Source organism: Anomaloglossus baeobatrachus, chromosome 11 (assembly GCF_048569485.1).
Source record: "Anomaloglossus baeobatrachus isolate aAnoBae1 chromosome 11, aAnoBae1.hap1, whole genome shotgun sequence".
NCBI classification, from domain to species: domain Eukaryota; kingdom Metazoa; phylum Chordata; class Amphibia; order Anura; family Aromobatidae; genus Anomaloglossus; species Anomaloglossus baeobatrachus.
The window spans coordinates 57635833-57653806 of NC_134363.1; the positions used below are offsets into that span (position 1 = coordinate 57635833).

Genomic DNA, 17974 nt, shown 5'->3' on the forward strand with positions numbered 1-17974 from the left:
CTGTCTGTCTCTTTCCCTCTTTCCCTCTGTATCTTTCCCTGTGTCTGTCTCTTTGTCTGTCTCTTTACCTGTCTTTGTCTGTCTCTTACCCTGTCTTTCTCTTTCCATCTCTTTCCCTGTCTGTTTCCCTGTGTCTGTCTCTGTCTTTGTCTGTATCTGTCTCTTTACCTGTCTGTGTCTGTCTCTTAACCTGTCTCTCTCTTTCCCTCTCTTTCCCTGTCTGTCTCTTTCCTTGTCAGTCTGTCTCTTTGTCTGTGTCTGTCTCTTTGTGTCTGTTTCTTACCCTGTCTATGTCTGTTTTTTACCCTGTCTGTGTCTGCCTCTTTCCCTGTCTGTGTCTGTCTCTTTCCCTGGCTGAATTGTGACAGGCCAACATTCCATTTAAGGGCGTGGCTGCGCATTCTTCTGAAGTTCTGGCTGCACTGTGGCTCCCAGCTCCATTCGCTTTAATGGAGGCAGGTTTTTTGGTGAATAACTGTAAAGAGCGGGGTTAAAATTTCCCCTCAAAACATAGCCTATGACGCTCTCGGGGTCCAGAAGTGAGTGTGCAAAATTTTGTGGCTGTAGCTGCGACGGTGCAGATGCCAATCCCGGACATACATACACACACACACACACACACACACACACATTCAGCTTTATATATTAGATTAGATTAGTCTGTTATATCATCTATTTAGTGTATTGAGCCTTCAATATCTATATATATAATTGCCTTATTCTGTCTGTCTGTCTGTCTGTCTATCTGTCTGTCTGTCTGTCTGTCATGCTCCGAAATTGTGTCCTTACGGGGACACAAAGCTGATTGGCCGCTGGGCTCGCCATGGCCCCGCCCCCCCACACGGATTGGCCTCTCTCCCCGGCTCTCTGCAGGCCCCGCCCCCCTCACGCAATGCACGCTCGCTCTGGCCCAACTGACAAGGAGCCGCGACTCCCAGGTGAGTACACACACACGCATCAGATCACACTCACTCTCACACATCACACCTCCCACATCACAACATGCTGGGATATCGCTTGCTTCTACACCGGCTCCGTCAGGATCCCGGCAGCGCCAGACATAACCTTGCGATGCTGGGATCTTGACGGAGGCCGTGAAAGCTGGTAACCATTATAAACATCGGGTAACTAAGGTCCCTTAGTTACCCGATGTGTATCATAGTTACCAGTGTACACCGGCTCACACTCACACACACATCACACACACATCACATCGCATCCACACATCAAGGTCCTGCAGCGGCGGAAAATACAGACACATAACAGCACACACACATAACAGCACACACATACACACAAATCAGATCACACTCACACACACCTCACACATCACATCGCATCCACATACTCACAACATCCTGGGATATCGCTTGCTTCTCGGCGGCGGTACTGTGCTGTTAGCTTCCAGGACCTGCGGGAGGATCACATGGCCAGAAGCATGTGATACCTCCGGATGTTGTGAGTATAAGCGCGTATGTGCGATATCGTCAGTGTCTGTGTGTGTGAGTGGATGCGATCGGGTGTGTGTGAGTGGATGCGATCGGGTGTGTGTGAGTGGATGCGATCGGGTGTGTGAGTGTCGACAGAGGAGCACGGCGTGCTGGAGGAGGCTGGGAGCAGAGAGGCTGATCATGGGGAAGGCTGGGAGGAGAGAGGCTGATGCTGGGGGAGGCTGGGAGGGGGAGGCTGGGACGAGGGAGGCTGATGCTGGTGGAGGCTGATGCTTGGGGAGGCTGATGCTGGGGGAGGCTGGAAGGAGAGAGGCTAATGCTGGTGGAGGCTAATGCTGGTGGAGGCTGATGCTTGGGGAGGCTGATGCTGGGGGAGACTGGGAGGGGAAGGCTGATGCTGAGGGAGGCTGGGAGGAAGGAGGCTGGGAGGAGAGAGGATGATCCTGGGGAAGGCTGGGAACGGGAGGCTGATGCTGAGGGAGGCTGGAAGGAGAGAGGCTGATGCTGGGGGAGGCTGGAAGGAGAGAGGCTGATGCTGGTGGAGGCTGATGCTTGGGGAGGCTGATGCTGGGGGAGACTGGGAGCGGAAGGCTGATGCTGAGGGAGGCTGGGAGGGTGAGGCTGGGAGGAAGGAGGCTGGGAGGAGAGAGGCTGATCCTGGGGAAGGCTGGGAAGGGGAGGCTGATGCTGGGGGAGGCTGGAAGGAGAGAGGCTGATGCATGGGGAGGCTGATGCTGGGGGAGACTGGGAGCGGAAGGCTGATGCTGAGGGAGGCTGGGAGGGGGAGGCTGGGAGGAAGGAGGCTGGGAGGAGAGAGGCTGATCCTGGGGAAGGCTGGGAAGGGGAGGCTGATGCTGAGGGAAGCTGGAAGGAGAGAGGCTGATGCTGGGGGAGGCTGGAAGGAGAGAGGCTGAGGCTGGGAGGAGAGAGGCTGATGCTGGGGAAGGCTGGGAGGACGGAGGCTGGGAGGAGAGAGGCTGACCTGGGGAAGGCTGGGAGGACGGAGGCTGGGAGGAGAGAGGCTGATCCTGGGGAAGGCTGGGAGAGGGAGGCTGATGCTGGAGGAGGCTGGAAGGAGAGAGGCTGATGCTGGCGTAGGCTGATGCTGGGGGAGGCTGGAAGGAGAGAGGCTGATGCTGGTGGAGGCTGATGCTTGGGGAGGCTGGGAGAGGGAGGCTGATGCTGAGGGAGGCTGGGAGGAGGGAGGCTGGGAGAGGTAGGCTGAGAGAAGAGAGGCTGATGCACACACACACACACACACACACACGCGCGCACTGCACAACACACCACACACACACGCGAGCACTGGGAACCACAAACAACTGCCCTACACAGACACCCACACATACAGACAACGCTGCACACACACAACAACCAACACACAAACACCGCGGCACACACAAATATACGCACATACCGCACAACACACACATTGCACAAAACATACCTCCCCCAAAACACACCACACACACACAAACCGCGCAACACACACACACAACGCTACAGACACACAGCGCTCCACAAACAACGCAACACACGCAACACACATACAACACCGCTCTCACCCCCCGCCACACCCAGACAACACCCAGAGCATGTACAGCGCCTACACAAACACTTGGTAACTACACACAACAACATCTCTATATATATATATATATATATATATATATATATAACAAAAATCATACATGAACTACACAATACGTAAATTCTAGAATACCCGATGCGTAGAATCGGGCCACCTTCTAGTTGTATCATATTAGGGTATCCAATCAATAAATACAAACTCAGCTCAGATGGCGTAATCATAATTACAGTTGCATGACCTACTTTTATAAATGCTGTCTGTGTAATTATACATATTGAGGATTTCTTAGCTTAGTTTCTTAGCATATTGACATGTTTCTTCATGTTTTTCATTGCGTTAATAAATGAATTGTTTTTACTTCATATGAGAAGTCACTTTTGCATCACAATGGGAAAACTTGACTACCCTGATAAGGAAAGCCTACAATCTGTACTTTGGCTTCAGAACAAGAGATCAGGGCAAGTGTGGGGCTCCACACATCTGCTGCAATAGATGTGTGTGACATCTTACCCAGTGGTTGCATTGGAAGAGGCAATCTATGCCTTTTGCAGTCCCAATAACCTGGAAAGAGCCAACTGATCACACTACCAAGTGCTATTTCTGCATGCTGCCCACCATTAGGAAAGGAATTTCAAGGAAGAAGTGGACTTTACAGTATCCAGACAATTCATCTGCAATACGCCTACTACAACATATAGAAGAACTGCCAGCTCCAAAAGCCCCAGAACCATTTTCAGTCCAGTCAAGTGAAGAAGAGGGAGCTTGATGTGCTCACACAACCCAGATTTCCTGTCATCAACCTCAACTGAACCGCACCTTAACACAAAGTCATCTGAACAATCTTGTTAGAGATTTGGATCTGCCCAAGAGTAAGGCTGAGCTCTTGGGTCCCCTGCTACAGTAATGGAATCTTCTAGAGGGTGATGTTTGAATTTCTTTGTTCAGCAATAGTAATAAAGATCTTGTTCAATACCTCTTCATAGAGGGCAATCTTGTGACATGCCACAACATCAACAGTTTAGTGGAAGCTCTGAAGATAAGTCATAATCCAGATGAATCAAGGCTCTTCATCGATTCATCCAAACCAAGCCTAAAAGCCATCTTGCTGCATGATGGCAATGTGCTACCTTCAATTCCAGATGGCTATGCCATCCACATGAATATAACCTATGACAACATTGAACAGCTGTTGAGGTGCTTGATCTATGACCAATAATGTGGCCCCTCTGTGGTTACTTAGAGGTAGCTGTCCTCTTACTTGGTCTTCAGGATGGATACACAAAGTACTGCTGCTTTTGGTATCAGTGGGAGAGATGTGCCAGAAGATATCACTACAATAAAAGAAAATGGCCTTTCTGACACATCTGCCATGGAGTAAAAAATGTCCTGCATCCAACACTTCTTGACCCACATAAGATTTTGTTACCACCATTGCATATCAAGTTGGGTCTAATGAAGAACTTTGTAAAAACAATGGATAAAAATGTAAAAGCATTCAAGTATCTCATTGATAAATTTCCAATATTGAGTGAAGTAAAGATAAAGAAAGTAGTCTTTATTAGACCTCAGATTCGTAAGCTTCTTCAAGATGAGGAGTTTATCTGTTTTTTGCAGGGCAAGGAAAAGACTGCATGGGTGGCATCCCATTAGAGGTAACTGATTTTTTGGGGAATCTCAAGAGCAGATAACTATGAAGAGTTGGCAGAGAATCTCCTCAAAACATATAAGGATCTTGGCTTTGACATGTTCTCAAAGATTCATTTCTTACTTTCGCATCTAGACTTTTTCCCTCAAACTGCGGAGCATAGAGCAATGAGCATAGTGAGAGATTTCACCAAGGTATTGTGGCTATGGAGGAAAGATGTCAAAGAAAATGGAATCCATCAATGCTTGCAGATTACTGCTGGACAATTGTGAGACATGATCCGATGTAGGAGAACAAGAGACGAGCAAAAACGAGTTATCACTGAATGAAGAACAAATTTTGTAGTGCAATTTTAGTAACTGTATATAATTCACAATAGTGTTTAGACAGATTTTAGTTATTTGAATTGTTGCTAAGTTTCATCTAAATAAATATCAGAAAATTTGCATAACCAAATATTCTGCATCTTTATATTTGCAAAACTAATAATGTTTCAAAGTACTGAAACTTTTATGCATTAATTCTATGTAGCAGTTGAAGAAAAATGCTTTGATTTCATAGACGCAAGAACAAACTAAAAATTTTAATTGCCTGATTTGAATTCAGGAGGTCAAAATTACTAAAAAATGGCTGATTTCATAACTGAACCTGACAACTTTTAAAAAATATGTAGAACAGTTTAATATATAAAAAACACCAACACCCTTCTCACTTACACTGTCATACAAGTTAACTGTTAATTTTGGTATTAACATAGTTTTGTTGTCTCTCTTTGCCTTTTTATATTAGAAAAATATAAACATTTCTGCAAATTCTACATCTATTTGTGGCAAAAAGGGCCACTAAATAAAATTTAACATAGGCATTTACAGTCTTTGATTGTTAAGGTGAGAAGTAGTGATGAGCGAGTACTAAAAAGCTCGGGTGCTCGAGGCTCGGGCCGAGCATCCCAAGATACTCGTGTACTCGGCCCGATCACCGAGCCCAATGTTATCCTATGGGAGACCCGAGTATTTTTATGAAATGACCCCCGGCAGCATGTAGAAACCCTAAAAATGTCACAAAAGTCTCAGAAGAGTGCTCAAATGACATGGCAACAGCATGGGGAAGACCCCTTGAAGCATTTATCACTCAAAAGTCACAGCTGCGAACAATTTTGTCCGCGTTTTACGCCATTTTTACGGACTCACCAGAAAACCTTCCAAAATGACACCAAAATGAATTTTCATGGCGGAAATGTTAAGGGCACATACCCAATAGTGAGATAGAGCTGGTGTATGTTACTTTTGGAGATTACATGAAAGATTTTACGTGAAAACATTGTGTGGCACTCCGATGTCCCTGAGAAGAGACGTACATGAAGGCCTCTTGAGTCTAATGTGCCCATTTTGAGGAAGTGGGTGTATTGTAGTATAGCCCTTTGGCAGGGCAGCCAAAAATTGGGAGGCTCCACGTTGTCCCTGGATAGAGACGTGCATGAGGGCCTGTAACCCTGAAGTGCCCATTGTAAGGAAGTGGGTCTATTGTAGTATAGCCCTTTGGCAGGGCAGCCAAAAATTGGGAGGCTCCACGTTGTCCCTGGATAGAGACGTGCATGAGGGCCTGTAACCCTGAAGTGCCCATTGTAAGGAAGTGGGTCTATTGTAGTATAGCCCTTTGGCAGGGCAGCCAAAAATTGGGAGGCTCCACGTTGTCCCTGGATAGAGATGTGCATGAGGGCCTGTAAACCTGAAGTGCCCATTGTAAGGAAGTGGGTCTATTGTAGTATAGCCCTTTGGCAGGGCAGCCAAAAATTGGGAGGCTCCACGTTGTCTCTGGATAGAGACGTGCATGAGGGCCTGTAAACCTGAAGTGTCCATTGTCAGGAAGTGGGTGTATTGTAGTATAGCCCTTTGGCAGGGCAGCCAAAAATTGGGAGGCTTTGTGACGACATGGACTCTCATGGGTTAACGTTTCTTAAAATCCAGCCAGACAGCATGATAGATTGTCTATAGATGGGGGAGAAGTCCCTCATTGTTTTTACAAGACTCTTGTTGACTCAATGTAATTGTGTTGGCCACTGAAAGCTAGACTATTGTTCTCCAGACATTTCCAGTAACCATTGTATTGTAGTTGTGTATTGATAATGTAATTACCTTAGTAGCCATTGTCTAGTCAGTGGCTCCCAGTTTACATGTACACCCTCAGCCTTTCTAAGCACATCATTTGAATGAGCATTGTCCATGTAGCTTGAAATTCGTCCAATGGGAAAAGCAATCTTGTCCAACCAATGGATGAGGACGCAGTGTGTCCAGGGGGAGGGCTGTGGCTATAAGAGAGGACTTCTTTAAGCCACCAGGTTGTTGATGGTGGAGGGATTCAGTCTAAGCTCTTTGGAGCTGACTGGAGGATCAGGACATCTTATGGCTTCAATCTAGGGACTCCGGATCCGGTTGGAGACCATATCCACAGCCTAGGGATTTCGACTCCGGCTGCCAGGATTTTAACATCAAACCAGGACTACCTAAGGAGGACACTCAGGTTGGGACAGTTCAGTCACCTGTTGCAGACTTTGCAGACCTCAGACAGCTTGGAACCTGTGAGGCATGGACATTCTAAATCCCTGGTGAGCCAGTGGAAGGGTGAGACTCTGTTGCCTGTTACATTTGTGTGTTTTGCTGGTTATGCGTTATGTGCCGTTAATTGTTTGGGGATCCAATAAAGTCTAATTATTGTGGTTCCCTCACCCTGTGTTGTCTGAGTAGTGTTACGCCCACGGTTAGGGAGGCCGGCGTTCAGTTGGGATGAGCCCTGAGCCACGCTGTCTTTCTAAAGGCGGCGGGTTTTAGTGGACGAGAGCGCCCACTGAGCCCCGTGTCTCCACAGGCTCCACGTTGTCCCTGGATAGAGACGTGCATGAGGGCCTGTAAACCTGAAGTGCCCATTGTAAGAAAGTGGGTCTATTGTAGTATAGCCCTTTGGCAGGGCAGCCAAAAATTGGGAGGCTCCACATTGTCCCTGGATAGAGACGTGCATGAGGGCCTCAAAACATTGTTCCCATTGCAAAGGAGCGGGTCTCCTGTCGTTGTAATGTCCATTCTGAAAGAATGGGCGAAAAAATTTACCACTGGGGGTATACCTGAAACAAAGGCCTAACTATTGTAACGGTCATCATGGTGGCGCGTGAGGAGAAGGAGGAGCAGTCCAGCGATTAGCCAAAGTCCAGAAGTGTGTACCCATGGGTGAGTGGAGGTACATGGCAAATTCCCGTTTCAAACTTTAAATTCCGCTCTCATTTGCTGGTGGTGTGGTGAAGTCTGGCCCAATCCAACCCTTGTTCATCTTGATCAGAGTCAGCCTGTCAGCATTTTCAGTTGACAGGCGGGTGCGTTTATCTGTAATGATTCCACCTGCGGCACTAAAAACACGCTCTGACAAAACGCTAGAGGCAGGGCAGGCCAGGACTTCCAAGGCGTAGAGAGCCAATTCATGCCAAGTGTCCACCTTGGATACCCAATAATTGTAAGGCACAGAGGAATGTCGGAGTACAGTTGTTCGATCTGCAAGGTACTCCTTGAGCATCTGGGCAAACTTAGGCTTTCTTGTGGCACTACCCCGCACCTCAGGGGCTGTGGTACGTGAGGGGCTGAGAAAACTGTCCCACATCTTAAAGACTGTTCCCCTACCTCTGGCGGATTGGACTTGTGCCTCTCTCGGCTGTACGCCTTGGTTGTCCACTGATTCCTGACCTATGCCGCTAGCGTTTTGTGAGGGGAATGCTTTGCCTACTTCCGTGACTATGGCCTTCCGGAACTGCTGCATTTTGGTTGACCTCTCCGCCTCGGGAATAAGAGACATAAAGTTCTCCTTGTAGCGTGGGTCTAACAGTGTTACCAACCAGTAATGATTGTCGGCCAAGATGTTCTTAACGCGAGGGTCACGAGACAGGCAGCTTACCATAAAGTCAGTCATGTGCGCCAGACTCTTAACAGCCAGTACTTCAGTATCCTGACCAACACGATGACTGAACATGCTGTCCTCCTCCTCCTCCTCCTCCTCATCTACCCTGTCCTCTGGCCAGCCACGCTGAACCGAGGATATGACTGGTGTGCATGTCATATCCTCAATTTGGCCAGAGAGTTGCTCCATGTCTTCATCCTCCTCCTCGTCATAGTCCTCCACTGCACGTTGTGATGAGACGAGGCTGGGCTGTGTGTTATCACCCACACCCACTACTGTTTCTTGCTGCAACTCATCGCGCTCCGCCTGCAATGCATCATGTTTGTTTTTGAGCAGAGACCATTTTAGAAGGCAGAGAAGTGGTATGGTGACGCTAATAATGGCGTCATCACCACTCACCATCTTGGTGGAGTCCTCAAAGTTTTGGAGGATGGTACATAGGTCTGACATCCATCTCCACTCCTCAGGTGTTATGTGTGGAGTTTGACCCATTTCCCGGCGGCTTAGGTGATGCAGGTACTCAACAACTGCCCTCTTCTGCTCACATATCCTGACCAACATGTGCAGAGTTGAATTCCAACGCGTGGGGACATCACACACCAGTCTGTGAGCCGGAAGATGCAAACGGCGCTGAAAGCCGGCAAGGCCGGCTGAAGCAGTAGGTGACTTTCGAAAATGTGCAGACAGGCGGCGAACTTTTACCAGCAGATCAGACAGCTCTGGGTATGACTTTAGAAACCGCTGAACCACGAGGTTGAGCACATGGGCCGCGCATGGAACATGTGTCAGCTGGCCTCGCCTCAAAGCCGCCACCAGGTTCCGGCCATTGTCACACACGACCTTTCCTGGCTTTAGGTTCAGAGGTGTGAGCCAGTGATCTGCCTGCTGTTTCAGAGCTGTCCACACCTCTTCTGCATTGTGGGGTTTGTCACCTATGCAGATTAGCTTCAGCACAGCCTGTTGCCGCTTCGCCGAGGCAGTGCTGCAGTGCTTCCAGCTTGGGACTGGTGTGGAGGGTAAAGTGGATGAGGATGCACAGGAGGAGGAGGAGGCTGAAGAGCATGACATTCCGGAGCTGTAGATTGTGGGTGAAACCCTGACTGAGGTAGGGCCTGCAAACCTTGGTGTGGGAAGGACGTGTTCCGTCCCTCGCTCAGACTGGGTCCCAGCTTCCACAATATTAACCCAGTGTGCCGTCAACGAGATGTAGCGGCCTTGCCCACAAGCACTTGTCCACGTGTCTGTGGTTAGGTGGACTTTGGCTGAAACAGCGTTGTTCAGGGCACGTGTGATGTTTTGTGACATGTGGTTATGCAATGCGGGGACGGCACACCGGGAGAAATAGTGGCGGCTGGGGACCGAGTAACGTGGGACAGCTGCCGCCATCAGGTCGCGGAATGCTTCTGTCTCCACCAGCCTAAAAGGCAACATTTCCAGCGCAAGCAGTCGTGAAATGTTAGCATTTAGAACTGTGGCATGTGGGGCGTTGGCCGTGTATTTGCGCCTGCGTTCAAAGGTTTGCTGAATGGATAACTGAACGCTGCGCTGGGACAAGGACGTGCTTGATAATGGTGTTATTTCTGCGTAGGCAACTGCAGGTGCAGGACCGGAGGAGGCTTGTTCGCAGGCAGCATGGACAGGGGATTGGCTCGCATGCACAACAAGCAAAGACGTAGCAGTGACATCAGCAAGCACTGCTCCTCGACTCTGTTGTACTTCCCACAAAGTCGGGTGCTTGGCTGACATGTGCCTGATCATGCTGGTGGTGGTCAGGCTGCTAGTTTTGGTACCCCTGCTGATGCTGGCACGGCAGGTGTTGCAAATGGCCTTTTTAGAATCATCTGGAGCCAACTTAAAAAACTGCCAGACTCGGGAAGACCTAACATTTGTACAGGCACCTTGTGTCGTTTTGTTGTTCCGGGGAACGGTTGCCTGACTTCTGCCTGGAGCCACCACCCTGCTTCTTACTGCCTGTTGGGATGCTACGCCTCCCTCCCCCTGTGCACTGCTGTCCTCGCTCTGCATATCCTCCTGCCAGGTTGGGTCAGTTACTGGATCATCCACCACGTCGTCTTCCTCTTCCGCACCCTGCTCCTCCTCCTGACTTCCTGACAATTGTGTCTCATCATCGTCCACCCCTTGTTGAGACACGTTGCCAACTTCGTGAGAACGTGGCTGCTCAAATATTTGGGCATCTGTACATACGATCTCCTCATGACCCACTTCAACAGGAGCTGGCGAGAGGCCAGAATATGCGAATGGAAATGTGAACAGCTCTTCCGAGTGTCCAAGTGTGGGATCAGTAATGTCCGAGGACGTGTACTCAGCCTTGTGGTAGGAAGGAGGATCAGGTTCTGAAATGTGCGGTGCAGTATCACGGCTACTGACACTTGACCGTGTGGAAGACAGAGTGTTTGTGGTGGTGCCAATCTGACTGGAAGCATTATCCGCTATCCAACTAACAACCTGTTGACACTGGTCTTGGTTCAAGAGCGGTGTACTGCTGCGGTCCCCAAGAATTTGGGACAGGACGTGCGAGCGACTAGATGTGGCCCTTTGTTGTGGCGAAATTAGAGCTTGCCCACGACCTCGGCCTCTGCCTGCACCACCATCATGTCCACTTCCTTGTTCCTTGCCAACGCCCTTGCGCATTTTGCAATGCTGTGCTGACGTGTATTCACTAGACTTGTGCGTTATATCCGAGTTTGTGCAAATCGTGCACCTGTACGCTGCCACTGACAGGCACACACGTGCGGTTTTTAAATGCAAGCACGGACGCACTAAGAACCTAACAGGTTTTTAGGAGCGACAATTACTGAGAAGTCTGACACTATCAGACACTGCTGACTGACGTGTATTATACACTAGACTTGTGCGTTATATAATAGTTTGTGCAAATCGTGCACCTGTACGCTGCCACCGACAGGCACACACGTGCGGTTTTTAAATGCAAGCACGGACGCACTAAGAACCTAACAGGTTTTTAGGAGCGACAATTACTGAGAAGTCTGACACTATCAGACACTGCTGACTGACGTGTATTATTCACTAGACTTGTGCGTTATATAATAGTTTGTGCAAAACGTGCACCTGTACGCTGCCACCGACAGGCACACACGTGCGGTTTTTAAATGCAAGCACGGACGCACTAAGAACCTAACAGGTTTTTAGGAGCGACAATTACTGAGAAGTCTGACACTATCAGACACTGCTGACTGACGTGTATTATTCACTAGACTTGTGCGTTATATAATAGTTTGTGCAAAACGTGCACCTGTACGCTGCCACCGACAGGCACACACGTGCGGTTTTTAAATGCAAGCACGGACACACTAAGAACCTAACAGGTTTTTAGGAGCGACAATTACTGAGAAGTCTGACACTATCAGACACTGCTGACTGACGTGTATTATTCACTAGACTTGTGCGTTATATAATAGTTTGTGCAAAACGTGCACCTGTACGCTGCCACCGACAGGCACACACGTGCGGTTTTTAAATGCAAGCACGGACGCACTAAGAACCTAACAGGTTTTTAGGAGCGACAATTACTGAGAAGTCTGACACTATCTGGACTGTTTTAGACTGTGTACACCAGCCCCAGATATGATGATGAAGGCTGGTATACGGTCACCACTAGGAATGGCTATATACCCTGCCTGCCTGCCTGTATACTGCTATAATAGTCCTGACAAGGACTCTTCTGATCACTAGCTTGTATTCCGACCTGGCTATACCCTGCCTGTATACAGCAACAATAGTCCTGAGAAGGACTCTGCTACTGTACTCCGACCTGGCTATACCCTGCCTGCCTGTATACAACTATAATAGTCCTAAGAAGGACTTCTGGTCACACTGTTTGCAGCCCTGCTACGAAAATAGCTATAAAGGGCCGCAAACCTTTCCCTGAAGCAGCAACACTCTCCCTGCACTGACTGTCTGGATGGCTGTGTGCAGAGCACAGCGCGCCCGCCGGTATAAAGGCTCGGTCACGCTGTGCAGGCCGGCCAATCACTGCAATTCCACAACTAACAGCGCTGTGGCATTGCAGTGGTCTGCCAGCCAATCCCTGCATGAGGGCTGGCTCTCAAAAGAGCGCCAACATGCAGGGATGAAGACCACGAGTACAGCATGAGTATCGCGAGATTACTCGGTCCCCGCCGAGTAGCCCGAGTACAGTGATACTCGTGCGAGTACCGAGTAGTAACAAGCATACTCGCTCATCACTAGTGAGGAGGCAACTGTGGTTTGGGCTAAGAACAGGATATTTTTTTTTGTTTATTGGAGATTGCTTTTTTGCTTTTTTTTTGTTTCATTTTTCTCATTGTAAATTCCTTTAGCTGTAAAGAAGAAAATATTTATTGGTCTGTCAACAGGCTATATTCAAGGGTACGACACTTTGCAATATGGCCAAAGTTTTGGTCCTCCTGGACCTTGATCACATTGGCCATCTTGCTTTTAGCCCCTTCATGGAGTATCTAACGCATTGCTCCTAACTGGTCATGAAGACTGTTGATGAAAACCAAAAAGTTGGCCATTTTTTAAAGAGTGCTACCCTTGAATATGTTATGATGAAAGATCAATAATGATATTTTCTCCCTGCAAGATCAATAATGATATTTTCTCTCTGCAACTTCTGGTATCTCCAATATTACATGAAAAATACATGGTCTTTGATATATTTTTGTTGGAAAATCCATGCTACCACTGAGCTTCACAATCCACCCAGAGTACAAACCATACTCTACTATATTCTACTATAGAAAGCACAGACTTTGTGGTGGCCCAGGGTTCACATTGGTACAACTTTCCAGAATACGCTTTCACCTCAAGAGTCTGTGTGTAAACGCAGAACATTTATAAAGTCTTCAAACAAATCATTACCTTCCCAATAGAGACTTTATCACATTTTAAGAAGGTTATATTCAAAATTTCAGTTTATTGGATCAACCCACCATGTTCTCTACTCTAGACTATAGAAGGCTACTGTACCCTTTACATATAGCCATAATGGCTCATTAAGACCTAAACATTGGAATTTAGTCATGTGATGGATTCCCCTAAGGCTTGTTTCACACATCAGTGATTCTGGTATGTGCTAGTTTTTATACGTACCAGAATCACAGCCATACACAGACCCATTAATATCAATAGGTCTGCAACACATCAGTGATTTCTCACTGATGTGTTTTCGTGTAGCGCACATGCGTGTCCGTGTGCTCCGCACGGAGACATGTCCATTTTTTCTGGCATCACTGATGTCACTATGGTGTGATCCATGAAACTATCCATCACACTATGGTGTGATCCATGAAACACTTACCAGGAAAACATGGACATTGAAAATAAAAAGCATTTTATACTCACCTTCTGCAGTGATGTTTTCGCGATCCTCACCTGGCTGCTGCTTCCGAGCCAACTCGTTATGGTCATGCATATTCAGTTATGCACGACACCGCAATCTAGAAGTATCTGCAGTGGTGGCCGGATACACTGCAGAGCCGAAGAGTTCAGCACCACGGACAGCAGGAGTGGGAATAGGTGAGTATACGTCCATGTGCTATCACGGATGATGGACACGGATCATGGATAGCACATGGACAACCCATGTGTGCAGTAAATCACGGCACACAGAGGGACTTATGCATTTTTTACAGGTCAGTGAAAAACATATGTGCTTATCACTGATGTGTGAAACAGGCCTAAGAAAAGGGAAATTTGGTATAAATTTATGTAGAAACAGAAGTACAAAAAAGACATTTTCCACATACTTTAGAGAAAACACTGCCACAAAAAAGAAGGGCCAACATGTTAACTCATATGCATTTTTCAAAAGTAACAAAACATGAAAGAAACTTTTCTATTTTCTTGGATACTGACTATTTTTCTTTAAAATTTCTCTTCCAATTTCTATTTCTAGATTTTGGAGGTGGAGACGAAAGGGAAGACTCTACCAACAGTAAGTGGTTAGTTAAGCAAAAAAGAGATGCTGTTTAACGACACAAACATAGTACAAAGGAACCTTAAATATCCAAGGAAAATCTGACTAAACACTGATAGAGATGAGCGAACCTGAAAAGTTAAGTTCGGCGGTCGTACTGAACATGGACTTTGCAAAAAAATCAGTGTTCGAGCTCAAAGTTCTGGTGCTGTACATATGCAAGCCACTCGATCGACCATCGCTGTGCCCGGTAGCGCTCAGTGCTCAACCCCAGTGCAGGCCACTTGCAGTGTTTGAACAGCTCGCTCTGGGGGTAACATCAGTGTGATTGGATGTAGTGTGTACAAAAAAAGATATGAAAAAATCCTCCCACACTCCCTCAGAAGTACTTCACTTATGGCTGGCTGAGTGTGGGCGGAGGAACAAACTGCCCAATCAATGCTTTCTTTGGAGTCCGGGTCAAATTTAGCTCCAGAAGAGAACTGTTTCCAAAGTTTCGCTTAACTCGCAAAACCCAAACTTCCATGGGTCTGCTCATTTCTAACCAAGACTAGAGATTGACAAACCCAAGATTCGATGTTTGGTGTTCATACCAAACAGTCTTTAAAACAAAACAGAATTAGGGTTCAGAGTTCAGATGCTTTACATATGCAAACTACTTGTGTGAGCATCGCTGTGCTCGGGTACGCTCAGTCTCAGCCCAGTGTGAGTCGCTTGCAGTGTTTGATCGACTTGCACTGGGGGTAACAACAGAGTGATCGGATGTAGTGTGCACCAAACAAAAATGGTAAAACACCACCCACCCTCTCCCGGAAATGATCTGTTTAAGGCTGGCTGTGTGTGTGCAGGAGACCCAAACTGCCCAATTAGTGACTTCCATTGCGTTCAGGTCAAGTCTGGGTCCCAAACTGAATGCTGTCTAAAATCCATCTGAACCCGCTGAACCGAACGTCAATGGGTCCGCTCATCTCTAATCATGACCCATTCTCTGACCAGACAGGACCTGGTCAGGTCGGTCACTTAGATCAGACACTGTCTATACACATTTTTATGCTTTCCAACAGAGTTGGCAAATAGTTTTACCATTACACTGTTATCAGATCTGTCCTATTGGACTTTTCCGCTAAAATTAGCTTTAACATCTCTTGTGTCTAGGGAAAAATATTTTAGTTTGATTTTGTAAATTATTGTAAACCTGTAGATCCAATAGAATAACCTCTATTATACAATAGATATTCTTTAGAGATCATGGCCACCAGATTCTTAACCATCAAATGAACTATTCAGGCAACACTATACATATAAGAATAATATATAAAAGATCACGGCATTCCTCAGTTGCAAATAATTATTTTACAAAATGACCACAGTTTCAGTCCTCCTGGACCTTGATCACATTAGCCGTCTTGCTGTCAGCCTCTCTGAGGAGCATCAAACACACCACTCCTAACAGGCCATGAACAAGGTCCGGGTGACAAAAACATTTGTGTGCATAAACTTAAAGCATGGAAGGAGTTAACAATATTGTATCTGGGCTTTCTAATTAAAATTAATTGTAATTCATTTTTCTATTTATTTTTTAAATTTTACATTTTATTTTTGAGCTTTTAGATACCACAAAAAAGAAGGATCAACTTGATTACTAATTTGCATTTTTCAAGAATAACAATATATGAAAGAAACATTTCAATTTTCTTGGATACTGACTGTTTTTCTTTAAAATTTCTCTTCTAAATTTGTTTCTGGATGTTGTAGGTGAAGACGAAACAGAAGGTTTTGCCAAAGGTAAGTGGTTAAGCAAGCAAAGAGATGCTGTCTAATGACACAAAGTACAAAGGAATCTTAAACATCAAAAGAAAATGTGACTAATCACCACCTCTGATAAACTGTATTTCTTTCTCCACGACATTAGTGAAATACTTTTCTAAACTAAGAGTGCTCACTGTAACTCGCCTTTAGGACTGCATACCTTACAAAAAAAAAGAAGTTAGAAAAACTCCTGAACATATGCAGATTGTAAGCCCGGACCATACTATTGACATGTTAAGCTAGCTCTTCTGACTTACATTTTTTCATACATGTTAACTATAAATTTTAGTATGCAAATGTTTTTTTCTATTTCCTGCCTTTTTATATTGGGAAAAATGTGAAAACCAAAAAAATGTTCTATTTTTATTAGTTGCAAAAATGGTCACTCAATTACATTTTACATGGGTATTTACAGTCTTTGAAAGTCAAGGTGGGGAGGTCACTGTGGTCTGGGCTAAAGCAAGATTTTTAGGTTTATTGGAGGTTGTTTTTGTTTGTTTTTGTTAATTTCATTTTTCTCATGTAGTCATAACAATTGTTTTAATGGACACTTACATTTACATTAAAAGGGTATTAGGAGTATTTCCAGACTACAACATTAACTGTTACAGTATCACTGCTACAAATATCAGTATTAGATCAGATAGAGAGGATAGACAGCAGTGTGAGCAACCTCTTCTTACCTTACTACCCCTGATATCACTAGTAATAAATCAGATTAATATGAGCAGTCTCTTCTTATCTCCGTACTCCTGGTATCTCTAGTATTAGATCAGGAGAACATGGTGGACAGCAGTGTGAGCAGCCTCCTCTTACCTCAGTATCCTGGTATCTCCAGTTTTACATCAGATAGACAGGGTGGACAGCAGTGTGAGCAGCCTCTTCTTACCTCAGTACCCTGTATCTGCAGTATTACATCAGATAGACAGGATGGACAGCAGTGTGGGTAGCCTCTACTTACTTTAGTACCCCTCGTATCTCTAGTAATAAATCACATTAATGTGATTATGCCGCCCCTGTGTCAGCAGCCGGGCTGCTCAGATCCAGATCCGCGGTGGATCGAGGGGCGTCTGGACCCGGGGGTCGTGCGGCCATTCAAATGAAGGGGGTATTTACAGGAGGTTATGTGTAGAGTTCGCGACTCCACCCATGGTGTGTGATAATGCGGAGTACCACCGCTGCCGTTGGGAGTACCTGGGGGCGGGTAGGGGGGATGCCCCGGGACTCGGTGATGGGAGCTGGGGGGTGCTGTGGAGAGCGAAGAGGGACACTTTCGTACTCCCACAGTCCATAAAGCTGACACCAACAACTGGATAAACCAAAGTTCTGGACACCGCTGCCGCTGAGGGGAGCTAGTTTGGGTCCCGTCCCCGATGGTGTTGCCTGGTGATCTGTGACCTTCCTCCTGGCACTTAGTTCACGTCTTTGTTGGTCCCAGTAGCATAAAACTAGTCGGGTCCCGCTCCCCAGTGTGGCTAACTGTGGGAGCATGCTGATCGGTGTAAAATTTAAAGAAGAAAAACAAACTACATTCACCATTTAAAACCAAGTCCAGTGTAAATAGAAGCAGCTGGATAAAAAAAACCAATTGTACAGAC

The 17974-nt window shown here is 46.6% G+C and overlaps 1 protein-coding gene across 2 annotated transcripts in view; it reads left to right on the forward strand.

Moving 5' to 3' along the window:
- The window catches only part of LILRB5 (leukocyte immunoglobulin like receptor B5), a 103225-nt gene that overhangs the window by 55649 nt on the left and 29602 nt on the right, over positions 1 to 17974 (forward strand). For both annotated transcript variants that reach the window (XM_075329421.1, XM_075329422.1), the window contains exons 6-7: positions 14547 to 14585; positions 16323 to 16352. In XM_075329421.1, coding sequence (XP_075185536.1) covers positions 14547 to 14585; positions 16323 to 16352 — 69 coding nt within the window. The remainder of the gene's footprint in view (positions 1 to 14546; positions 14586 to 16322; positions 16353 to 17974) is intronic.